At 67.4% G+C, this 21,417-nt stretch overlaps 4 protein-coding genes and 1 long non-coding RNA gene across 5 annotated transcripts; 3 read left to right on the top strand and 2 right to left on the bottom strand.

Moving 5' to 3' along the window:
- Window positions 1–429: 429 nt before the first annotated feature.
- On the bottom strand, window positions 430–1,312 carry PFDN2 (prefoldin subunit 2). Its single transcript, XM_074929138.1, has 4 exons — window positions 1,218–1,312; window positions 998–1,086; window positions 774–897; window positions 430–689 (listed from the first exon to the last, which is right to left on the bottom strand). The coding sequence occupies exons 1-4, from the start codon at window positions 1,281–1,283 to the stop codon at window positions 516–518; spliced, it is 453 nt and encodes a 150-aa protein (XP_074785239.1). The 5' UTR covers window positions 1,284–1,312; the 3' UTR covers window positions 430–515.
- Window positions 1,313–1,347: 35 nt separating this feature from the next.
- NIT1 (nitrilase 1) lies at window positions 1,348–3,605 on the top strand. The gene is made up of 6 exons (XM_074928941.1): window positions 1,348–1,443; window positions 2,013–2,357; window positions 2,434–2,537; window positions 2,612–2,745; window positions 2,859–2,984; window positions 3,083–3,605. Coding segments are annotated over exons 1-6 (1,008 nt in total). The 5' UTR covers window positions 1,348–1,441; the 3' UTR covers window positions 3,380–3,605.
- On the bottom strand, window positions 3,510–15,276 carry DEDD (death effector domain containing). Its single transcript, XM_074928942.1, has 5 exons — window positions 13,844–15,276; window positions 8,491–8,857; window positions 5,682–5,789; window positions 5,138–5,284; window positions 3,510–5,045 (listed from the first exon to the last, which is right to left on the bottom strand). The coding sequence occupies exons 2-5, from the start codon at window positions 8,813–8,815 to the stop codon at window positions 4,669–4,671; spliced, it is 957 nt and encodes a 318-aa protein (XP_074785043.1). The 5' UTR covers window positions 8,816–8,857; window positions 13,844–15,276; the 3' UTR covers window positions 3,510–4,668.
- Window positions 4,729–7,773, top strand: LOC141971537 (uncharacterized). Its single transcript, XR_012635294.1, has 2 exons — window positions 4,729–4,860; window positions 6,603–7,773. It is a non-coding gene; the product is annotated as an uncharacterized LOC141971537 (long non-coding RNA).
- Window positions 15,277–16,621: 1,345 nt separating the features above from the next.
- S100A10 (S100 calcium binding protein A10) lies at window positions 16,622–19,318 on the top strand. The gene is made up of 3 exons (XM_074929086.1): window positions 16,622–16,754; window positions 17,970–18,109; window positions 19,040–19,318. The coding sequence occupies exons 2-3, from the start codon at window positions 17,978–17,980 to the stop codon at window positions 19,199–19,201; spliced, it is 294 nt and encodes a 97-aa protein (XP_074785187.1). The 5' UTR covers window positions 16,622–16,754; window positions 17,970–17,977; the 3' UTR covers window positions 19,202–19,318.
- Window positions 19,319–21,417: the final 2,099 nt, after the last annotated feature.

The following is a 21,417-nucleotide window of genomic DNA, read 5'->3' as shown; positions in this document are numbered from 1 at the left end:
GGGTTTGCACACCCCCCCCCCCCGATCCCGGGGTCCCCCCCAGCAGCATTTCAAGCACTCAGGGGGGTGTTTCTCCCGCCCATTCTGAAGCCAGTGTGCGCTGTCACCCCACGGGTGACAATGGGGTGACAGAGGGGGGCCGGGGCCACCCCTAGGGACGCGCCGCGGAGCATTTCAGTGGCCAGAACAAGAAAACTGGCTGAAGGCGACCGGGTGCCACCCCTGGGCCCCCCCTCAAAGTGCCACCTCCCCCTGGGACGTGGAGGGGGGTGACACGGGGTCACCCTGAGGCGAGCCCAGTGCGGGGAGGGGGGGGAGGGGGAGTGTCTGGCCCTGTCCCGGCCTCCCCCGGGGCTGCACCCCCCGTTTGTGTCCCCCCCCCAGCCCAGGACACGGCAGCTGCCCTCAGCGCCCACGCTTGGCCGGTGCCCAAAGGGAAAAAAAACCCAACACATTTATTTAACAAAAACCACGACTGGAGTAACGCTAAATAACAACGGGGGGGTGGGGGGGAGCTAGGAGACCAGGACGCCGGCGGAGCCGCCCTTGGCCCCCTCGGCGCCCTCCTTGGGGGGCTGCTTGGGGTCGTCCTCCCCCACCAGGCGGATGTTGTGCTTCTCCCGGAACTCGTTCAGCTCCCGGCCCTTGGCCTGCAGCTGCTGGTTCAGCGTCTCGATGATTTTGCTGATCTGGGCGGGGGGAAAGAAATAAAATAAATACAAAGGGAAGGGGTGTCGGGGGGCGGGGGAGCGGGGCCGGGGGCCCCCCCTCACCTGTTCCTTGTTGCTCTCCAGCGCCGGCAGAACCTCCTTCACCGTCCGCTCCACCAAGATGCCGCCCACCATGCGGTAACACTTCCGCGTGGGGTCCACGTCCCGCAGCGTCTCGATCACCAGGCTGGGGGCACCAGGAGGAGGAGGAGGAGGAGGAGGAGGATGAAGAGGCCGCGCAGGCCCCGCGGCCCGGACGCCGCCGCACACCCCCCCCCCAGTCCCACCTGTGCTCGTTCAGCTCCAGCTCCAGCTCCGCCGCCTTCGAGGCGAGGCCGCGCTGCTCCTGCCGCAGCCGGTTGAACCGCGCCACCACCTGCGGGGACACGGGGACACAGTGACGGGGACACGGGGACACGCGGACACGGCTGCGGCCCGACCCCCCCCCAGCGCCAGGGACCCCCCCACGCGGTGGCCGCGGCCCCCCCGCCGCTCCCCGGCCAGGACCTGCTCCGCCGTCAGCGCCTTCCCCCCGGGCACGGCCGCCGGCCGCCCCTTCGCGCTGTCCGCCATCTTCCCTGCCCCGCGCCGCGGGGCCCCGCCCCTTCCGGCACAGACCGGAAACGGGGCGGGGCCGGGCAGTTCTGGGCAGAAGGCGCCGCCGCCATCTTTGTTGCGGGCGCGGCTGTGGGGGGACTTTGCCCGCGCCTTCTCCGTGCCGCCGGCCGGGCATGTACGGGCCGGGGGGCACCCGGGGGGACACTTGGGGCAAACGCCTTGGGGGGCGTTGGTGGGGCCCGGGGGAAGGTGGGGGACTGATGTGGGACAGAGCTGGGGCAGTTTGGGGCAGAGATGGGGAGTTTGGGGTGTTCTGGGGCAGTTTGACGGATCCTGGGGCAATTTGGGGGGTGCTGTGGCGGTTTGGGGGATCCTGTGGCAGTTGGGGTCTGGCCTGGGGCAGAGACGGGGCGTTTAGGAGGTGCTGGAGCAGTTTGGGGGGGTGCTGGGGAAGTTTGGGGGGTGCTGAGGCAGAGCTGGGGCATTTAGTGGGTTCTGGGGCAGTTTGGGAGGTGCTGGGGCGGTTTGGGGGGCGCTGGGGCGGTTGGGGTCTGTCCCGGGCGCTGCTGGGGGCAGTGGGGCCGCAGGAGGGGTCTGGCCAGTGGCAGCCCCCCCCCAGGCCCCTGCGTGGGGCCAGCGCTGTCCCCTCGGCCGCGGGTCCCCCCTGTACCCCCCACCCGGCCCAGGGGCCGCAGGCAGCAGCGGTGACCCCCCCTCCCCACGCCGGGGTCCCCCCTGCCCCAGGCTGAGGGCGCTGCCCCGGACCCCCCTGCGCCGCCTGCTCCCCGCGCCCCGAGACGCCCCGAGACGCCCGCGCGGGTCCGGGCCCCCCGCGCCTCCGCCGCGCCCCATGGCCGGTGCCCCGGGGCTGAAGCCGCTGGTGGCCGTGGGCCAGGTCACCTCCACGCCCGACAAGGAGCTGAACTTCGCCGCCTGCGCGGGGCTGGTGCGGGAGGCGGCGCGGCGCGGCGCCTGCCTCGTCTTCCTCCCCGAGGGCTTCGACTACATCGGCTCCGACACGGCGCAGACCCTCAGCCTGGCCGAGGGCCTGGACGGGGACCTCATGGGACGCTACGCGGCGCTGGCCAGGTACCGACGGGGACCCCCCCGCACCCCCCGGGGTGGCGGCAATGGCGCGGGGGTGACCCCGGGTCCCCGTCCCCAGGGAGTGCGGCGTGTGGCTGTCCCTGGGCGGCTTCCACGAGCGCGGCCGGGACTGGGCGACCACGCAGCGCATCTACAACTGCCACGTGCTGCTGGACCCCTCAGGTGAGACCCCCCGGCCCTGCCCCGCTGACTGGGGGTCCCCGTCCCCCCGCAGACATCCCCGCCTCTGCCTCCAGGTCACCTCGCGGCCACCTACAGAAAGACCCACCTGTGTGACGTGGAGCTGCCGGGACGCGCCGTCATGAAGGAGAGCAGCTTCACCAACCCCGGCACCGAGATCGTGGCCCCCGTCGACACGCCGGCGGGGAAGGTACGGGACAGACGGGCACCCCCGGGGGCCCTGCGGGGCGAGGGCTCCCCCGCGCCGTCCCCTAAGCTCGACCCCCGCGGGGCACCGCGTCCTGGCTGACGTGTCGCCGCCAGCTCGGCCTCTCGGTCTGCTACGACCTGCGCTTCCCCGAGATCTCGCTGGCGCTGCGGCGCGCGGGCGCCGAGATCCTCACCTACCCCTCGGCCTTCACCGTCCCCACGGGCTCGGCGCACTGGGAGGTCAGTTCTGCCCCCGTCCCCCGCGGGGCGAGTTGCGGACAAAAAGCCCCTTTTTCTGCGTATTTAAGGGCGCCCGGGCCAACCTTCCCCGCCCGCAGGTGCTGCTGCGCGCCCGGGCCATCGAGAGCCAGTGCTACGTGGTGGCGGCCGCCCAGACCGGGAGGAACCACGAGCGCCGGACGTCCTACGGCCACGCGCTGGTGGTGGACCCCTGGGGCGCCGTGGTGGCCCAGTGCCGCGAGGGGCCGGGGCTCTGCTACGCCGAGATCGACCTCGAGTACCTGCACCGCGTCCGCCGGGAGATCCCGGTGCAGGGCCACCGCCGGCCCGACCTCTACGGCACCGTGGTGGCCGCGGGGCTGGCGCCGGGAAATCCGGAGCGGGGGCAGATCTGAACCGTTTCTCGCCAAAACGCGGCGGCGCGGTGGGCTCAGGGCCCCCGGCCCCTCGTGCCGCAGCCAGGGGGATGTCTCCCCCTTTTTTTGTTTTTAGGTCCCCCCCCCAGCGCAAGGAAGGAGCCAGGCGCTGCGGTAGATGTTTATTTCAAGAAACCCGAAAGCTACACAGGGAATATGACCATTATATTGAAGTTTAAAAAATACAGAAGTCACAGAAATTACACCAAGTTGTGCCAGAATTGTCCGTAAGCAGAAGGGGGGTGGAGGGGGGGGGCCACACGCACCACGAGTCCCAGGGGGCCGCCCCCCACCCGGGAGGGGTCCACACCCCACGGCAGCCGAGCAGGGACGGGGAGGAAAACCACAAAACCAGGATGGAGCTGGAAAAAATCCGCCCCCGCCCCAGGGATCTGGCGGCAGTGGAGGGGGGGCAGGGGGGTGACAGACGCCATTTGGGGGCTCTCTGGGGCCGGGGGGGGGCCACACGCTGCCGGCCCCCTCCAACGCGCAGGCAGAGGCTCAGCTGCCTGCTGCCAGCAACAGGCAGATCGCGTCGCCCCAGCCTGCCCCTTGTCCCAGTTTGTCCCAGTTGCCAGCTGGAGAGGGGAGGGACAGAGCCAGGCAGCCGTGGGGGGGGTAGGGGGGACAGGCAAGAGATTTCAGGGCGTCCCTTGGCGCTGGCCCCCCCCACCCCGGCCCCCGCAGGGGAGGGGGACGCGAAGGCACATGGTCCAGGGGACGCCGCGGGGACGGTTTTACTCCTGAGAAACCCACTGAGGTGACGGGGAGGGGGATCATTTGGGGGAGAAACTGGGGGGAGGCTGCCCGTGGGGCACCCCCCGGCACATGGAAACCCCCCCCAAGGGTGACACAAGGGCAGGAGGGGGACAAAACCACCCCCGAAACCGGCGCAGGCACCGCGGGGCCGAGCCCACCCCGGTACAAACCTCCACCGTGCCCCCCCAGCCCGGCTCGCCCAGCCCCATCACTGATGTGCCCCAGGCAGGAATTTTGCCTTTTTTGTTGTCGTTTTTAATGGATACAAAACAAAAGAGGGAAAGAAAAGAAAAAAAAAAAAAAGGAAAACAAAGCGAGAGAGGAGGTGACAGGACAGGAAAGGGGTGAGGACACACAGAAGCCTCCGGTGCTCCCCGCGGCTCCAGCCCGGCTCCGAACCCAGAGTTGCACAGTGCCCGGGTGGGGGTTTCAATCATCTTTTTTCCTTTTAGGAAAAAAAAAAAAAAAAAAAAAGAAAAAGCTTGGATCCCACCGAGCAGCGTCGGGCGTCAGGGAGCCGTCTGCAGCATCAAGTTCCTCAGGAGTTTCTGGCGCCCGACCTCGTAATCCTCCTCGTCCACATTGACCAGCAGTTTGATGGCTTCGTGGCCCACGGCTTGTTTGAGCGAGTCCGTGATGAAGACGCCCTTGAGGGCTTCCAGCAAAGAGCCGTTGATGTAATCGCGCCAGAACGCGTCGAGGTAGGTGAGCTCTGAGAACTTTATGTCACAGATGATGGAGCCCAGGTCCCGGGACTTGAGGATGGTGTTGGCCTGGTTGAAGCGCTCGAACTGGCGCTCCAGGGGGTCCTGCTTGTTGGAGAAGACGTTGCCTTGCAGCGCCGTCTCGTGCTGGCAGTACTCGGCTCGGACTCGCAGGCGGATGTCTGGGGGGACGCGGGGGGGGAGAGGGGTGAGCGCTGCGGCGCGGGGAGCCCCCGGACCCCCTCCCCGAACCCCCGCCCCGAGAGGGTCTCACCACAGGTCTGCTTCTCCTTGGGGTCCGGCGTCGCCGACTTCCTCCTCTTGCGCTGGCTGCCCGGGAGGGTGCGGCCGCGGCCCGGCCTCTTGGTGCAGATCTGGGGTCCCGCGGAGGAGCAGCAGACCACGGGGTGGTGGGGAGGCACTGGGGGTGACACGGGGGGGTCAGGGGACACCCGGGGGGGTCAGGGGACACCCCCGGGGGCCGCTTGCCCTCGCTGGCTGCATCCAAATCCGCCTCCGAGCGCTTCTGCTCCGGCCACAACACCAAGCTCCGGCCCCCCGCCCCGTCCCTCCCGTGCTGCTGTCCCCCTCGTCCCCCCCCCAGCCCCGGGGGCCTGCATGAGCCCCGAGAGGGGACCCCCAAACTACACCCAAGAGCCAGCAGCCCCCCCGCAGCACTGTGGTGCCGGGAAGGGCATCGATCCCCACGCACGGGCATCCCCCCCGAGGCACGGCAGCGGTTCCCCACGCTCCCGGGGAATTCCCAGAGTGAATTCCTGGAGTGAAACCCTCCTGACCCCCCCCGGGCCCGAACCCACCTGATTTATGGGGGTGGCCGAGCCCGTGTTCCGCCTCGCTGTGAGCTCGGGGCGTCACGTAGCGGATGGACGTCTCCTCCAGGTACTTGTCCACCAGGTCTGGACACACTGGGGGAGAGAGGGGACACGGGGACCCTCAGGGAGGGACAGAGGGGACGTGGACACCCTCAGGGAGGGGACGGGGTCCCTCGGGAAGGGACAGAGGGGACCCGGGGGCCCCCAAGCAGAGGCCAGGGCAGATCTCTCCCGCCGCGGCGGGTGCCAACACGTGCTGGAGCTGCTCCGCACCCCCCGAGCGCGGCCGCACGTTCTCTCCCACCGGCCCTCTCGGAAAATCCCCGTCGGGGCGCCGAGGCCTCGCAGCCGCGGTGCAGGAAAGGCCGATTCCATTTGTTTACCACGGATAATCCCAACGCCCCGACTGGGAGCGGAGCTGCAAATCCCCCGTCCGGGCCCATGGCTCAGACCAGCCCCCGCTTCGTCCCCTGCTCCCCCCCCGCGGCCCCGCCGGGGTCTGAGCGCAGCTCTGGGGCAGCGGCGGCAGCTCCAGGCCCCCGGGACGGACCCGGCTGCTCTCGGATAAACTGGCACGTGCCCAAACCGTTAAATCTGCCTTACTGAACCCGGGTTCAGCAGATCAAACCCTCCAAGTAACAACACACGGGCAGGACGGGGGGGTCTGAGGAGAGTCCAGCTGCTGAGCGGAAGCAGCTGCTGAGCAACGATTACGGGGAGTTATTTTGGAGGGCTGGGCCGCTCCCTGCGGGTTGTTTTTGTCCTGTTTGGCGAGCTCGGAGCACGGCCCGTCCCGGGCAGGATCCCTCCCATCCCCGCCGGGCCGAAGCCGGCCAAGGCCGCGGGTGTCCCCGGCCCCCCCGCGATGCCCAGGCGGCTCCGAGACGGGGTTTTGCTCCTTTTCAGCGCCACGAATACGAACGCGGCGGGAGGAGACGAGAGCTCGGGGCCGCTGCAGGGTCTGGCAGGACCCGGGACGCAGAAACAAGCGTCAGCAAGTTGGGTCCGGAGGAGACTTCCCTCAGCCCATCGATCCCTCCGCTATAAACCCCACGTGAGGTGCCTTCCTTCGTAAAGCTTTTCGAAATGCTGTTTTTTCTCATTTAATTAAACCGTTTCCACCCAAGCGTGGCAAGAACGAGACCTCAGGGTATGGAGCGTCGCTCCTCGCCCCGGAACACCAAAACCCGAGGGGGGAACGGCTCGCCCAGCTTCAACCAAGAGCCCCCTCCGTTTGGGTTTTTGCACCAAACAAGCAAAAAGCTGCTCAAAAAACCCCACAAAAATAGTGCTGTGACCCCCAGGACCCTACAGAAACTTGGGGAATCGGCGCCACCAGAAACCTCCCCGGGTCCAAGCGCCGCACAGCTGGCCCGGGTAACGCGCCCACCCGCTGTTTTCCCCGTTTCTCTTGGTTTTTTTGGCCTGGTGCGAAGGGAGTGCACAGAAGGTCAGCCCAGCACAGCCCCCTCCGCCCTGCCTGCACTCCCGGCTCCCAGGAAATGCTGGATAACGGGAAAATCCTCGCGGCGCCCGGTCTGAGCCTGCGCAGGGCGTAGGCAGGGCTGCCCCGCGCTCAGGCTCCACCCGGGCTGGAAGTTTCTGGCGTTTCTGAGCAGCGCGAGGCAGCAGCTGCCACCAAAAGGAGCGTCCCCTCCCCGATGCTGGTTAAGAAGCGACTTGAACAAAAATCCCCGTTAATTTTCAAGCCACCCGAACCCTTTCCCGCTGGCAGCCCCGGTTGCGGGGTTCGCTCAGCCCTTCCCTCCTCTCACCCCAAACCCGGGGAGTCTGAACACCTGCCTCTACCTGCGCTCACCGCTTACGGCACCGCTGCCCACAGGGCGGGCAGAAACCGGGAAGACTCATCAGTCTGGGACTGCCAAGAAAGCCCAATTATCCTGATTTAAAGCAAAGATGCAAATTTCAAGAGGCTGAATCCTGCTGGAGCGGCTGCCTTACGCATCCTCCGCAACAAGTGCTCCCTCCTCCCTGACTCCTCTGATGCTGGATGATCTGGGTTACGTCCTTTGAACTGCAAATTGAGGGTTTTAGTTAAAAAAAAAAAAAAGAAAAAGACACCGGGCCAAGGGGCCAAGGCAGTGGAGGGCAGGGCTCAGCCTGACAGCTCCATGAAGTGACCAAACGCCCACAAAATTATCCAGATCCCAACAGCTGGGTCGCTGCTGGGGTCTCCGAGCCAGGAGACCATGAGGCAGTCCAAGAGGAGGGTTTGGGGCATCCCACTGGAAAACGGGTTAAAAAAGATATCTGAATTTGGACGCGGTTTCTCCCTCGGGCCTCTCTGTGTGCTGACGCCGCAGGACCGACGGCACCAGTGCGGGGAGGACGTCGGTCACTTCCCAAACCAGCCTCAGCCCCGAGGGACGAGGGGGCTTCCCCCGCCCCGATGGCACACGGAGCACAGACTCCTGCCGGCTCCTCCTCGCTCCAGGTGGGAACTGGGGCCAAAAGCAGCATTGCCCTAAAAACTAGCCACGAGCAGCGGGAGCTGGCGGAGCCGGGAGCTGCGCAGCAGCAACCCCGGCCCTCCGTCGCCGAAGAAAGGAGGAGACCTCGGTGCTCACCAGAAACAAAGTGAGGCTTTAACCCCCCAAACTGGTGCCAAAACCCTAAAAATCCACCCCATGGCCGTCTCTGCCTGCACTCCCGGCAGCCATTTGTCCTCACAAGCCTCGGGGTCCTCTAACCACCGCGTCTCCGGGGCGCCAGCCAAGGAAAACCGGGAGAGACGGATGAACACCACAGCGGGCTGGGTCAGGGCAGCACTTACCGGCCCGTCGCCTCTTGAGGGTGACGTAGGGCAGCAGGTCGTGGCGCGTGATGATCCGCAGCAACTGCAGCACCTGCCGAAAGTTGGTCTCGTCGCAGCGGCCCTGCCGCTCCAGCGCCAGCAAGAAGTCCCGGCCGCTGCGGATCATCCCCCTCTCGTAATCGTCGATCACGTCCACGAAGAGGAAGGAGAGCACCCGCACGTCCCGGTGGGTCAGGTGCGTGCCCACGATGTCGAACATGCGGTGCAGGCTGTACAGCCCGTGCTCCCGGTCGCCCCGTTCCTCCGGCCACGCTTGCGCCCGGCTCCGTTTGAAGGCAGCCATCGTCCGCCACTGCCGGCCGGCGCTCCCCGCAGCACCACAACCCTACAAGACAGAGAGGGCCAACAGGATTTAATCGGTGGGTATTCGATTAAAAACCCCGCTCTGCATCCCGCCGGGCAGCGACTCGTCCTCCGCGCCGCCAAAAATTGTCGGGTACCGGATTGACGGCGTCGGGCTCCGCCAGCACCGACAGGCCTCTGCTGCGGTGACCTGGGACCCCAAACACCGTCTGGCAGAAACACCGAGGAGCTACGGGGCTCCAGACCGCGACGCAGGTGAAGGCCGACGTCCCCCACCCCAGCAAAACGAGCCCCCGCGTCCCCGGGCAGAGCCTGTCACAGCAGCGGGCGCCGACCGCATGAAGCCGTTCGGCGCGGGCACCGGTATCGCACCGACCATCAAGGGAGAAGGAAGTGAGGCGCCCGGCAGGCCCCGACCTGTCGGGCTTCAAAGCCGGAGGAGAGCCCCCGCCTCGCCAGGCTGGCTTCAGCGCCCGACGCGGGGCTCGCCCGCCCCGTCCCGGCAGGTTTCTCACCCGGTTACGGGCCCCCCCCGCCGGGCCAGTTCGTCATGGCTCTGCCGTCACCCGGTGCTTTCAGCGGCACCGGCAGCTTCGTTTCTTCACCCAGAGCCACGGGGAGCCCCGTGCCCAGCCGAGGAGGGACCCGCAGGAATCGCAGCCCGTGCCCGGCCTCCCTCGGGGACCGAGCGCCGCCACAGCGCAGCGGGTGGCGTTAAGGTGTCCCACGCCTGGGGACGGCACCGTGTCACCGCAGTCGGCCACGAGACCGGCCGGGGAGCGGTGACGAGCCGCTCGGCAGCACCAGTCACTCGGGGTGACGGGGTGTGGAGCAAACTGGACTGCAGGGCTCGCTGGGGCACCCCCTGAGCTGCTCAGAGGGGCCTTCGGACCCCCAAAGCGCATCTCCGGCCCGGGGCCGTGGCAAAAAGGCACCTCGGTGTGGCTGCATCGGGGGTATGCCCCAAGCCCTCGTGAGTTTATCGGGGTGGGGAGCCCTCCCGCCCGGCGGGACGCGGGGCCAAGGCCGCGCTCCGGTACCGCCCCTGCGGTTTTGCAGGCAGGATGCAGCTCAGCTCCGCGCGGCACCGGGCCACGGCTCCATCTTCCCTGCGGAGCCGGGCCCAGCCCAGCCGGCGCCACGCGGAGCAGCTCCGCTTGGTTACGGTTCCCAAAACAGAGGCGGGGGGCGTAAACACAGACACCGGCTGGAATCTCCCTATTCCCCGCACGGCCCGTGACTCACGCTCGGGCCCCAGGCAGGCGGGGGGGAGCCCTCGACAGGGCCGTCGGCCACCAGCACTCAATGGGAGGGTTTTAATTCCTATCATAAAATGCAAATCGCTCAAATTAAAAATGTGTTAAGCGACTGCTGCTCTGAAAACAGTCTGACGCCGCTCTGCCTACTCCAGCTGGGGAGGAGAGGGCAATACACACCGTACGGGGGGAAAGGTCCTCCCGGTACAGCTTCTGGTGAAGGTATTTCCTGCTACGACCAGCCCGTAGCCAGCTCCACGCAGGGCAGAGGGGAGAAAAATCAGGATAAAACACCCCCCCGGTTCTCCTCCAGCCCGGGAGCTGAGCCACGGCAGCTCCGCGGAGGAGCCAGAGCGTGCTGGGCCGCAGCTCCCGGGAGATTCCTCGCGTCTCCTCAACCCTGCCAAGGCCAAACTGTGGAGGGGCCTGTACCAGGAGCTGCGGCTGCGTCACAAGTGTCAGCGGGCAGCAGGCGGGAACCGCGCGAACCCGGAAGAAAAAAAAAAAAAATTACAACAAACAATCCTCAGTCTCGTCGGTCGCTGCTGTGAGCAGAAAAAGCACCGAGCACAACCAAGGCGTTGGCCGAAAGCTGCGTTTCCACCTGGCGGTGAAGTCCCCGCCGCTCCTCGGCCACGTCCCAACTGGTTTTGGTGCTGCAGCACCAGTGCCAGCCAGCAAACCGACCCACAGGCTGCTGGTTTTGTGGCCGGGTGGCTGCCGGGCCCCTCAGCTCGCCGCCTGCTCCCACCCCACCGGGTTCCTGGGTGCTGCTCAAGTGCCCCGGCCAGGGTTTTGCTGCGGGAGCCACAAATATTCCTGCACAAACTAAAACAGACGAGAAACGCGCCCGGGCGGCGCCTGGTGGGGTCTCTGCCTTCGGCCCGGCGTCCCGTGAGCAGCTCTGAGAGAGAAACCTGAACACAAACCCCCACTACGGCCCCCCAGCTCACGGCCTGGAGACCCGCACCCCATCGCCTTCCCCAGAAACCTGCTCTCTGACCCCAAACCGCGCCGCAAAACCGGGGGGGGGGGGACGACCCCCCAACCTGGGCGCGGGCGAGCGCCGCTCGCGGGGACCCTCTTTTGCAGCGTTTCACTCCAAATGGCTCCTTCTCCTGCAGTCGGGTTTGCCAAGCACTGAATTGCATAAACCCAAGGCAGAAATTAGGCAGACGCTCTCTTTTGATTATTTAGTACCAACCACCCTGGGATTACGCTGCATTTTTTCTTCCAGGGAGACAAAAAAAAAAAAATAACAGGCAACTTGACATTGTGCTGCCTAAACACAAGAAGAGGAGATTCAGCAGAAAGAGACTCTCTGTGTGGGGGAAGTAGAGTCCCGGGGGGCAGTTCCTTACGGCTGCACCACCCAAAACCACAAAAAGCTGTTAAATTCGTTTCCAAGCAGGGGATTCCAAGCAGCCGCTACTTGGAAGAGCTCCCCGCTTCCCCTCGCCTCTGGCTCTCCTCCCGCCTCAAACCCACGGGATCGGAAGGCTGGAGCGCTTTGCTGCGCGCATGCATTAAAAAAACCACCCCGAAATCCTTTGATTTTCCTCAAGAAGCAGCCCCCTCGCGGTTGTAGGGAGCGGCGAAGATCTCCCAGCAGCAGGGGAGGAGCTGGCCGGGCCCCGCTCAGGGCCGACGTGTCCCCAGAGCGCCCCGCGCACCCCCGGCACAAACAGGCAGCACCTCGCACCCGCTCCGAGGAGACTTTCCTCAAGAGGAGACTTTCGGTTGCGCTCCAAGATCATTAAAATAATTTAAAGCGAACAGGAAAAACAAGCTTTTGGTGCCTGCAAAGCTCTGCATTCATCAGAGCCTCACTCATGTGGGTGCCGGGGCCTTTTGCCACTGGGCGAGTTGGGGGAACTCACAGAAACCCCCCTCCCGCAGCACGGTCCGGCCTGACGGGCACAAAGTCACGAAAACCAACTTCGAGTTGAATTTTCCGGAGCAGCCCAACCCCAGCCTCCTCCCCCCGCGCGCTGCGGGCAGAGGGGAGGGGGACACCCAGTCCACCCAGTCCACCCAGTCGCGTGCTCGACGCAGACCAGACCCGATCCCGCTCGTTTCGGCCAGGACCGGCCGGATGGCGCCGCCGAGCCTCGAGGCAGAACCAGAACCCAAACACCCATTTTCCCAACGCGTTGGGTCAGGGAAGGAAACGCCTGCAGAAACAAACAGCCGAACGCTTCGGTTTGGCCGCCCCGGCAGCAGCCACCCCGGAGGCTCCGTCCTCTCCTCCTCAGACACCTTCACCCTGACACGGCCTCTGCAAACAGCGAGTTCCTCCGGCGTCGGCCCGGCCGCCCCACCTCTGCCCCCCACCACCCGCTTGCCCTCCTCCTCGGGAAAGCGCTCGGCCACCCCTTGGCCCCGAGCTCGGGACCCGCTCGCCGAGGCCACTTGGCCACTGGTTTTCTGTGGGACCAACTAACCCTCCCGATCCCCGGGCCAGCAGACGGGCGGGACACGGTGACCGATGCCCGGCCCAGCACTCGCCATCCCGCGGGTCAGGCAACAACCTCCGCTGGGAAAGCCGCTACGGGACGAGACGGATTAACACGAAAAGTGGGGACATAAACAGTTCCTGCTGCGCAGAGGATGAACCGGTCAAAGGGAGCTGAGGAGAAATAAGATTAATCCATAATTGTCCTCTTGGGAGGGTTGGTTTTTTTTTTTTTTGACCTTGCCCCTGCAGCGCTTTGTGTCAGCGCTGGTGAGGGGACGGCGGGTCTGAGCCGCTACAACAACACCCGTAGGGCAGGAGAAGATCCTAAACCCACCAGTAATGGCAGCAAACCCTCTAGTCCCAGCCCAGCTAAACAGGCTCGGTGGCAGCGGCGGAGCCGAGCCCGCACGGCCACCCCCGGCCACCGCGGGGCAGGGAAGGCCGGAGGGGGAGGAGAAGCGCTCAGCCTCGCTGCGTCACCGGACAAAGTCTTCGTCACCCCCCGACAACGAGCCCGACGCCAAAACAGTTCTGCCAGTCTGGGGTAGGACTGGGGGGGGGGGGGGGGGGGGGATTTTTTTTGGTGCGGGGGTTTAATTGGGGGAGGGTGATTTTTATTTTTCAGCGCAGGGAGTGCTTTTCGCTTCGATTCATGCCCCGGTCTAATTCCTGTCACCTCAGTTCATCTCATTTCTGCCACCGAGGGGCCTTGATTTCCAACACCACTGACGCCCTGAACAGCACCGGCAAAGGGACCCCCCCAAAACCAACGCCCTGCTCAGCGTCGGGGTGCCGAGCCGGAGCAGCACCCCCAGCCGGGAACGGTGCCCGAGCCGCCGCATGCTGACAGAGGGGAAAAAAAAGCGCAAAATCCTAAATAAAAATCCCAAAGCTGGGAACTCCCTGGGCCTCCCCTACGCCGGCGCGTAACCGCAGGCGCCGCTCGAGCCATGGAAACGGGAGCGCGGGCAGGGGACGGCGTCAGCGCCCACCGGGCCCCTCCGCAGCCCCCGGCCGTGGCCCTAACCGTCAGCAAACCGACACCTGAGCGGGATTTGCCTCCGGCCAACGCTCCCCAAGCTCTGCCGAGTCAGGAGTCAGCCAAACCGCAGAGTTATTGACGCAGGCGGGCGCCCCGGCGACCCCAGGTACAAACCCGGGCCGGGGGGGGACGGAGGCTCTCGGGGTCCGTCCCGGCGGCACGAGGCTCCGGGGAGCGGCTGCTCACGGCAGAGGAGGGACGGAGAATCGTTAGTACGTTAAAAAAAAAAATCACACGTATAGGCGCACCCACCTTAGCGAGGAGCTCTTCGGGTCTTGCTCGTGTCCGAACAGCCGCCGAGCGAGAGTGTTTTTTAGAAGTCTTCTATCCCCTTTTCTCCTTGACTTTTTAAATAAACAACCCAACAACACCGCGGAAGCACCGACAGAGTTTCAGGTGCGGCTCTTGCAGCGGGGAAGCCAAACTCCCAGAGTCGGGTATCAGCGGTCAGTGTTAAAGCTGGTCGACTTGCCAGAAGCCACCCAATTTTATTTCCCCCCACCCCCCCAGCCTTCTTTTTTTTCCCTACTTAATAATTTATTGACGCGGGGAGGTGGAGAAGTCAAGTCCAGAACTCACCCTGCACTCTCTAGGTCATTTCTTTTTTTAAAAACACCATTCCCGAAGAACTCAACTCTCTGCTCCCTTCTCACCGGCAGGACCCGACGCCGCCCTCACAGCCCAGGTGACGGGCAGAGCGCTCGGAACACCCGAAACCCCGATTTGCTTCCTTAGTATCGCAATTCCTCCAGAAAATGGATGGGCTTAAGCGATAAACCTTAACAAAAGAGCCAGGAGAAGGTCATCTGAACTGGGCTATTTTTAAAAAATTCAGCCCATCCCTCCTCCTTCGCGTTTACTCACAATCCGAGCGCTCGTCTCCTCCCCGGCAGCTCCTTAAGCCCAGCTTAGCCCCCCGGCCGCGGCCTGCTCGGAGCCCGGGCCCAGCGCCTCGTCCCAGCCCCTCCGGCCGCGCCTCTTAAATACTAAAAAATAAAAACTCTGACTCTCCCAGAAGCGAAGCTTAAAGCTCCCAAAAATCCAGCACGAAACGACCGGAGCGGGGTTATTTATATGCAGGCGGCCGCTCGCCCCGAACCCTCCCCGGTTCTTCCCTCCCCGTTACCGGCACATGCCGCAGCGGCCCGGCACCTGCCGCCGCCCGGCTCCGGCCTCCCCGCGCACACCGGGAGCACCCGGATTTTTAAGGCCTCTCGGCCGAGAGCCCGGCGACCGCCGCCGCTGGGGGTGGGGCCTGTCCTGCCCCCGCCAGGCCCCGGGAACGGCGGCGCGGGGCCGCCGGGCCCAGGAGGAGGCTCCGCGGGCTGCCGAGGAGAGCGGCTCGGCCCCGCGGCCACGGCACTGCGGCCCCCTAAGCCCCCATCCCCCGGGCGCCCGAGGCCTCTCCTGCGCTGCCCCTGCCCGGTACCGGGCCGCGCTGAGGTGGGGGGAAAGCGGCCTGGGCCCGGGCCCGTCCCCTCACCCACAGGCACGGCCGAGGGGCTCCCTTACGCCGCCCCCGCCATGCCCGCCGCCGCGGCCCCCGCTCCGCTGTGCCGGCCCCGCTGGCGCTGCGGGGCTGCCCGGGCTGAGGGCGGCGCGGCCTCCCCCTCACGGCCGCCCCAGGCTCGGCGCCGCCATGTTGGCTCCGTCCGCTCCGCTCCCCGCTCGCAGGCGGCCGCCGCGGCTCCGGCGCGACGCAACATCCGGGGACGCAGCCCCGCCCCCCGCGCGGCCCCGCCCCCATCCGGGCCCCGCTCACCTCGGCGCCTTCACTCCCATTGGGAAAGGCGGGAGGCGCGGCGCCCTCTTGGATAAGGGCAGAGGGGCGGGCACATCCGGGTCACCGGCCGCCGGCTTCAGCGCCCTTCAGGAGCACTGGCGCGCCGCCGCCATGTTGGGTGAGGGCAAGCTGGCAAGGCCGCCGCGCCCTTAGGGCACGTGGGGGCGCGGCCGCCATTTCGGGAGAGGGCAGGCGGCGTCCCCCCGCCGCGGCTTCGCGCCTATTGCGGGTCACGAGGGGGCGCCGCCATCTTGACTGAGGGCACAGTGACACGACGCGGGGCGCCGGCTCCGCGCGGGGCGGGGGGGGGATCCCTGGGGTTGGGGGGGTCCGTGGGGTTGGGGGGGGGTCCCTTGGGGTCTTCTTGGGGACTGAGGGTTTGAGGCGGGGAGGGGGGGGGTTGTCCTTGGGGATTGTGGGGGGCCTGTGAGGAAGGGGAGGCCCTTGGGGGGGTCCTGGGGACACGGGGGGGGGGGTCGCGGGGACACGGGGGGGGTCGCGGGGACACGGGGGGGTCCCTCCGAGGGAAAGGGCACCCCGGGGCCGGGCTCGCTCTTCTCCCCGTCTCCGGCAGATGGTGCCAGGCCGCACCCATGGTGGGGGGGGCACCCATGAGCCTCGCCCTGCTCCCCCCCCCCCCCCGCACCTCCACCTTTGCCCCCTTTGGGGACACCAAGGCCCGGCCGGGCCGTGACCCCCGTCCTGGGGGGGGGGGGGGGGATCATCAGGCCCCGTGTCACCCGGGGTGCTGCGGGGGCGGCCACGCGCGGGGTGTTTCCCCCCCCCGGGTCCCCACGCCTCGAAATAACAATTAGTCGTTAATTAATTCCGCACGCGCCGGGGTGACATCCCGGCCGGGATGGGGGTGATGGGGGGTTCACGGGGGGAACCGGGGGGGGTAGGATGGGGGGGCAAGTGGGGAGGGGGGGGAAACGGGGTGAGGGGTCCGGGGTGCAGGGTGGGGACCCGGGGGGGGGGGGCAGGACGGCGGATCTGGGGGGGCAAGAATGGGGAGACGGGGTGAGGGGTCGGGGGGGGGCAGGATTGGGGGCACAAGTGTGCAGGATGGGGGACCCGGGGGGGGGTGGTGTAGGATGGAGAATCGGCGGGGGGCAGGATTGGGGGGGGGACAGGGTGAGGGGTCCGGGGGGAGCAGGACGAGGGGGGGGTCCCGCAGTGGGGAGCGGGGGGCTGTGGGAGGCAGGGGGGGTCCGGGGGGGGCAGCGGGCGCAGGGAAGGGTTAAGGCGGGCGGGGAGCGGGTGAGTCAGCGGGGCCGCCCCGGCCCCCCCGGCCCCCCCGGCCCGCCCCCGCCGTGCCTATCCCGGGCGGCGCCGCTCCCCGCCACTGCCCGCTCCGCGCCGCGCCGCTCCGCACCGCCCGTGAGTACCGGCCGGGGGGGGCCCCCGCGCCCCCGTTAGCGGGGGGAGCCCCCCAGGCTGCACCTTTTTGGGGGGGACCCTGGGGCTGCACCACGCTTGGGGGGGGGGGGCTCAATCGTGCACCCCGCGTGGAGGGGAGGGGGGACACACACACACGGATCCTGCAGCCTGCTTGGGGGGGGGCCCAATCCCGCGCCCTGCTATGGGGGGCACAATTCTGCGCCCTCATCTAAAGGGGGGGCCCCCCCAAGCGTCCCCCCCCTCGCCGGGGAACTACAAACCCACCCCCGGCCAGAGGGGCGCCCCGACCCTGCCCCTCCCGTTAGGGCTGGGTCCCCTCCTGCGGGGGGGCCTCCGGCCGTTGTTCCCCCCCCCCCATTAAAGGGGGACCCAACCCCGCACCCCTCTTTGGAGGGGGACCCCGAAGTGGCCACGTGGGACAGGGCCACCCCCCCCGACACCCCCCCCCCCCCGGAGGGTCTGGGGGTGCAACTGGACGGGCACATCCCCCCCCCCCCCCCCCAAAAGATGCTCCTGCACCCCGGGGGGGGCGCATCCTGCCTGGGGGGGGCAGGGGGGGACCCCGGTGCTGAGCGGGGGATCCCCAGCCTCGCCCCCCCCCCCCCCGCAGCCCCCCCAAGTTTTGGGAGCGGAGCCGCGGGCTGGGCCAGTTCCTGTTTCGGTGGCGCTGGGGTGTGGCAGCGGCGTCCCCAACCCTGTCCCCAACCCTGCGGCAGCGCGGGGGGGGCACACGGAGCTTGGGGGGGGGTCGTGGGGCTGGGGGGGGGTTCCCCCCACGCTGCCATCACCCCACATCTCTGCCAGCCCCGCGCCCCCCTTCCCAAAATGATGAAGGGGGGGGGGGGTGACCCCTTCGGGGAGGGGGGTGACCCCTTGAGGGGGGGTGTGACACCTTGGGGGGGGGCCACTTTGGGGCTGCCCCCCCCCCCCCCCCGTGACCCCTCAGACATGGGGAAACATGGTGCAACTCCCCCCCCCCCCCCCCCCGACTCATCGGGGTTCCCCAGGGCGCCCCATGGCCTGAGGAGGGGGGGGACACGGGACACACCCGCCTGGGTGTCCCCCCCCCTCCCCGGCCACACCCCGCGGCCGGAGCTGAGTCATTCCCGGTGGCTGGAAAACCACTCACTCGTGTGATGAGCGGTGCCAGGCTCAGCGCGGGGGGGGCGCGGCTGAGCTGTCCCCCCCCCGCAGCGCCCGCCATGCCGTCCCAGATGGAACACGCCATGGAGACCCTCATGTTCACCTTCCACAAGTACGCGGGGGACAAGAACCACCTCAGCAAGGAGGATCTGCGGGCGCTCATGGACAAGGAGTTCCCCGGGTTCCTGGAGGTGGGCGCGGCAGCGGGCGGGGGGGCCCTACGGCACCCCGGGATCGGGCCCTGGAGCAGACTCTATACACCCCAACATCTGACCCCATAGCACCCCAAGGCCAGCCCTTACAGCACCCCAGGATCGGGCCCTATAGCACCCCAACATCAGACCCTGTAGAACCCAGGACCAGGCCCCATAGCACCCCAAGATCAACAGTTACAGCACCCCAACATCAGCCCCTGTAGCACCCCAGGATCGGGCCCCACAGCACCCCAAGATCAACAGTTACAGCACCCCAACATCAGCCCCTGTAGCACCCCAGGATCGGGCCCCACAGCACCCCAAGATCAACCGTTACAGCACCCCAACATCAGCCCCTGTAGCACCCCAAGACCGGGCCCTATAGCACCCCAACATCAGCCCCCATGCACCCCAAGATCAGCCTCTGTAGCACCCCAGGACCGGGCCCCACAGCACCCCAAGATCAACCGTTACAGCACCCCAACATCAGCCCCCATGCACCCCAAGATCAGAGGCTGTAGCACCCCAAGACTGGACCTTACAGCACCGTGGGACCGGCCCCCCCATAGCACCCCAAGATCAGCCCCTGTAGCACCCCAGGATCGGGCCCTACAGCACCCCAACATCAACCGTTACAGCACCCCAACATCAGCCCCATAGCGCCCCGGGACCGGACCCCATGGCACCCCAGGATCGGGCCCTATGGCACCCCAGCGTGAGCCCCTATAGCCCCCAGGTGCCCCCACCCCTCCATCACAGCCCCCCCCCGCGCCCCCCCCCTCCTCCTCCCGCGGGGTCGGGGTGCCGCTGCCCCCCCCGCGCCCCCCCCTCCTCCTCCCGCGGGGTCGGGGTGCCGCTGACCCCCCCGCGCCCCCCCCCTCCTCCTCCCGCGGGGTCGGGGTGCCGCTGACCCCCCCGCGCCCCCAGAACCAGCGGGACCCGATGGCGCTGGACAGGATCCTGCGGGACGTGGAGCAGAGCCGGGACGGGCGCGTGGGCTTCCAGGGCTTCTTCTCGCTGGTGGCCGGGCTCACCATCGCCTGTAACGACTACTTCGTGCTGCACATGAAGCACAAGGGCCGCAAGTGAGCGCGGGGGGGCCGCGCCCCCCCCTCCACCCGCGGGGGGCTGCCCGACACCCCCCTGCAGCCCCCCCGCGCTGGGTGCTGTCTGACACCCCCCCTCCGATAAAGGTGTTTTCTACTACGCTGGAGCTGCCTCATTTCTTGGGGGGCCCCGTCGTCCCTTTTGGCCCCCCCCCCCCCCCCCCGGGGTCTTTGTCATCCGGGGGGGTCCCTGGGGGGTCCCCCGTCCTCTGCTGCCACCCATGGGGTGACCCCGGCCATGGGGGGGTGGAGCTCGGCGCCCCCCCCCCCCCCCAAACTGCTGGGTGCTGGAGGCGTTGAGTGGGGTGGGGTGCCCCAAAAGGGGGGTGTGGGGGGCATTGGGGGGTGTAGGGGGGCTATAGGGGGTGTTTAGGGGTGTAGGGGGGTCTATAGGGGGGCTATCGGGGTGTATAGGGTCTATGGGGGGTCTCTAGGAGGTGTAGGGGGGTATAGGGGTGTAGAGGGGTCTATAGGGGGTGTAAGGGGGGTGTATAGGGGTGTAGGGGGGTATGGGGGTGCGTAGGGGGTCTTATAGGGGGGCTATGGGGGTGTATAGGGTCAATAGGGTGTGCAGGGGGGTATGGGGGTCTATAGGGGATATGGGGGTGTATAGGGGGTCTATAGGGGTGTGGGGGGGTGTACAGGGGGCTGCAGGGGGGCGTATAGGGGCTGTACCGGGCTGTATAGAGGGGTATGAGGGGCTGTGTGGGGTGGTGTAGGGTCTGTAGGGGTCTCTAGGGTCTGTAGGGGTCTCTAGGGTCTCTATAGGGTCTGTAGGGGTCTCTATAGGGTCTATAGGGTCTCTATAGGGGTCTATAGGGTCTATAGGGTCTGTAGGGGTCTCTAGTCTATAGGGTGTCTATAGGGTCTGTAGGGTCTATAGGGTCTCTATAGGGTCTCTAGGGTCTCTCTAGGGTCTCTCTAGGGTCTGTAGGGGTCTCTAGGGGTCTCTAGAGGTCTATAGGGTCTCTATAGGGTCTATAGGTGTCTCTAGGGAGGTCTGTAGGGTCTGTAGGGTCTGTAGGGGTCTGTAGGGGTCTCTATAGGGTCTCTATAGGGGTCTATAGGGTCTGTAGGGGTCTCTAGTCTATAGGGTGTCTATAGGGTCTGTAGGGTCTATAGGGTCTCTATAGGGTCTCTAGGGTCTCTCTAGGGTCTCTCTAGGGTCTGTAGGGGTCTCTAGGGGTCTCTAGAGGTCTATAGGGTCTCTATAGGGTCTATAGGTGTCTCTAGGGAGGTCTGTAGGGTCTGTAGGGGTCTCTATAGGGTCTCTGTAGGGGTCCCGCGGGGCTCATACCGGACCCGAGGAGGCCCCGCCCCGCCGGTGACGCGGGTGGGCGTGACCCGCCCTGAGCGCGCGGGCCGGGGGGCGCCGGGAGTGACGTCACCGCTGGGGGTGACATCACGGCCGGGAGTGACGTCACCGCCGGCTCCCAGAGGGGCAGCACCGTGTCCCCCTGACAACGTGTGACGTCACCGGCCGAGCGTGACGTCACGATACGGCTGCCCCCGCCCCCCGGAGGGACACCCCGGCTGAGTGACACCGACACCGACGTGTCCCCCCCCGTGTCACCCCCCCGGGAAGGGGAGGGCGGGGCTGGGGGCGGGGCCTGATCGGGTGGGTGTGGCCGAGGCAGCAGAAGAGCTGGACAGAGGCGAGGGGAGACTTGGGCGTGGCCGCGGCGGATGGGCGGGGATTGTGGGATGAGTGGGCGGGGCTTGGTTTGTGGGCGGGGCCGAGGGGGCCCCCCCCGAGGTCCCGGTGGCGATCGCCAACGCGGGGGTTGGCAGCGGGGGCGCGGGGGGGCCGCGGCGGCACCCCAAACCCCGGCACGTTGGGGGGGTCACAGCCGCACCCCGAGCCCGGGCACATCGGGGGGCCGGGGGGGTCACAGCCGCACCCCGAACTCGGGCACATCGGGGGGGTCACAGCTGCACCCCGAACCCGGGCACATCGGGGGGGTCACAGCTGCACCCCGAGCCCGGGCACATCGGGGGGGTCACAGCCGCACCCCGAACCCGGGCACATCGGGGGGGTCACAGCTGCACCCCGAGCCCGGGCACATCGGGGGGGTCACAGCTGCACCCCGAGCCCGGGCACATCGGGGGGGTCACAGCCGCACCCCGAGCCCGGGCACATCGGGGGGGTCACAGCTGCACCCCGAGCCCGGGCACATCGGGGGGGTCACAGCTGCACCC

Source organism: Athene noctua, chromosome 29 (genome assembly GCF_965140245.1).
Source record: "Athene noctua chromosome 29, bAthNoc1.hap1.1, whole genome shotgun sequence".
Taxonomy (NCBI): domain Eukaryota; kingdom Metazoa; phylum Chordata; class Aves; order Strigiformes; family Strigidae; genus Athene; species Athene noctua.
This window is presented reverse-complemented; position numbering and strand designations above follow the sequence as displayed.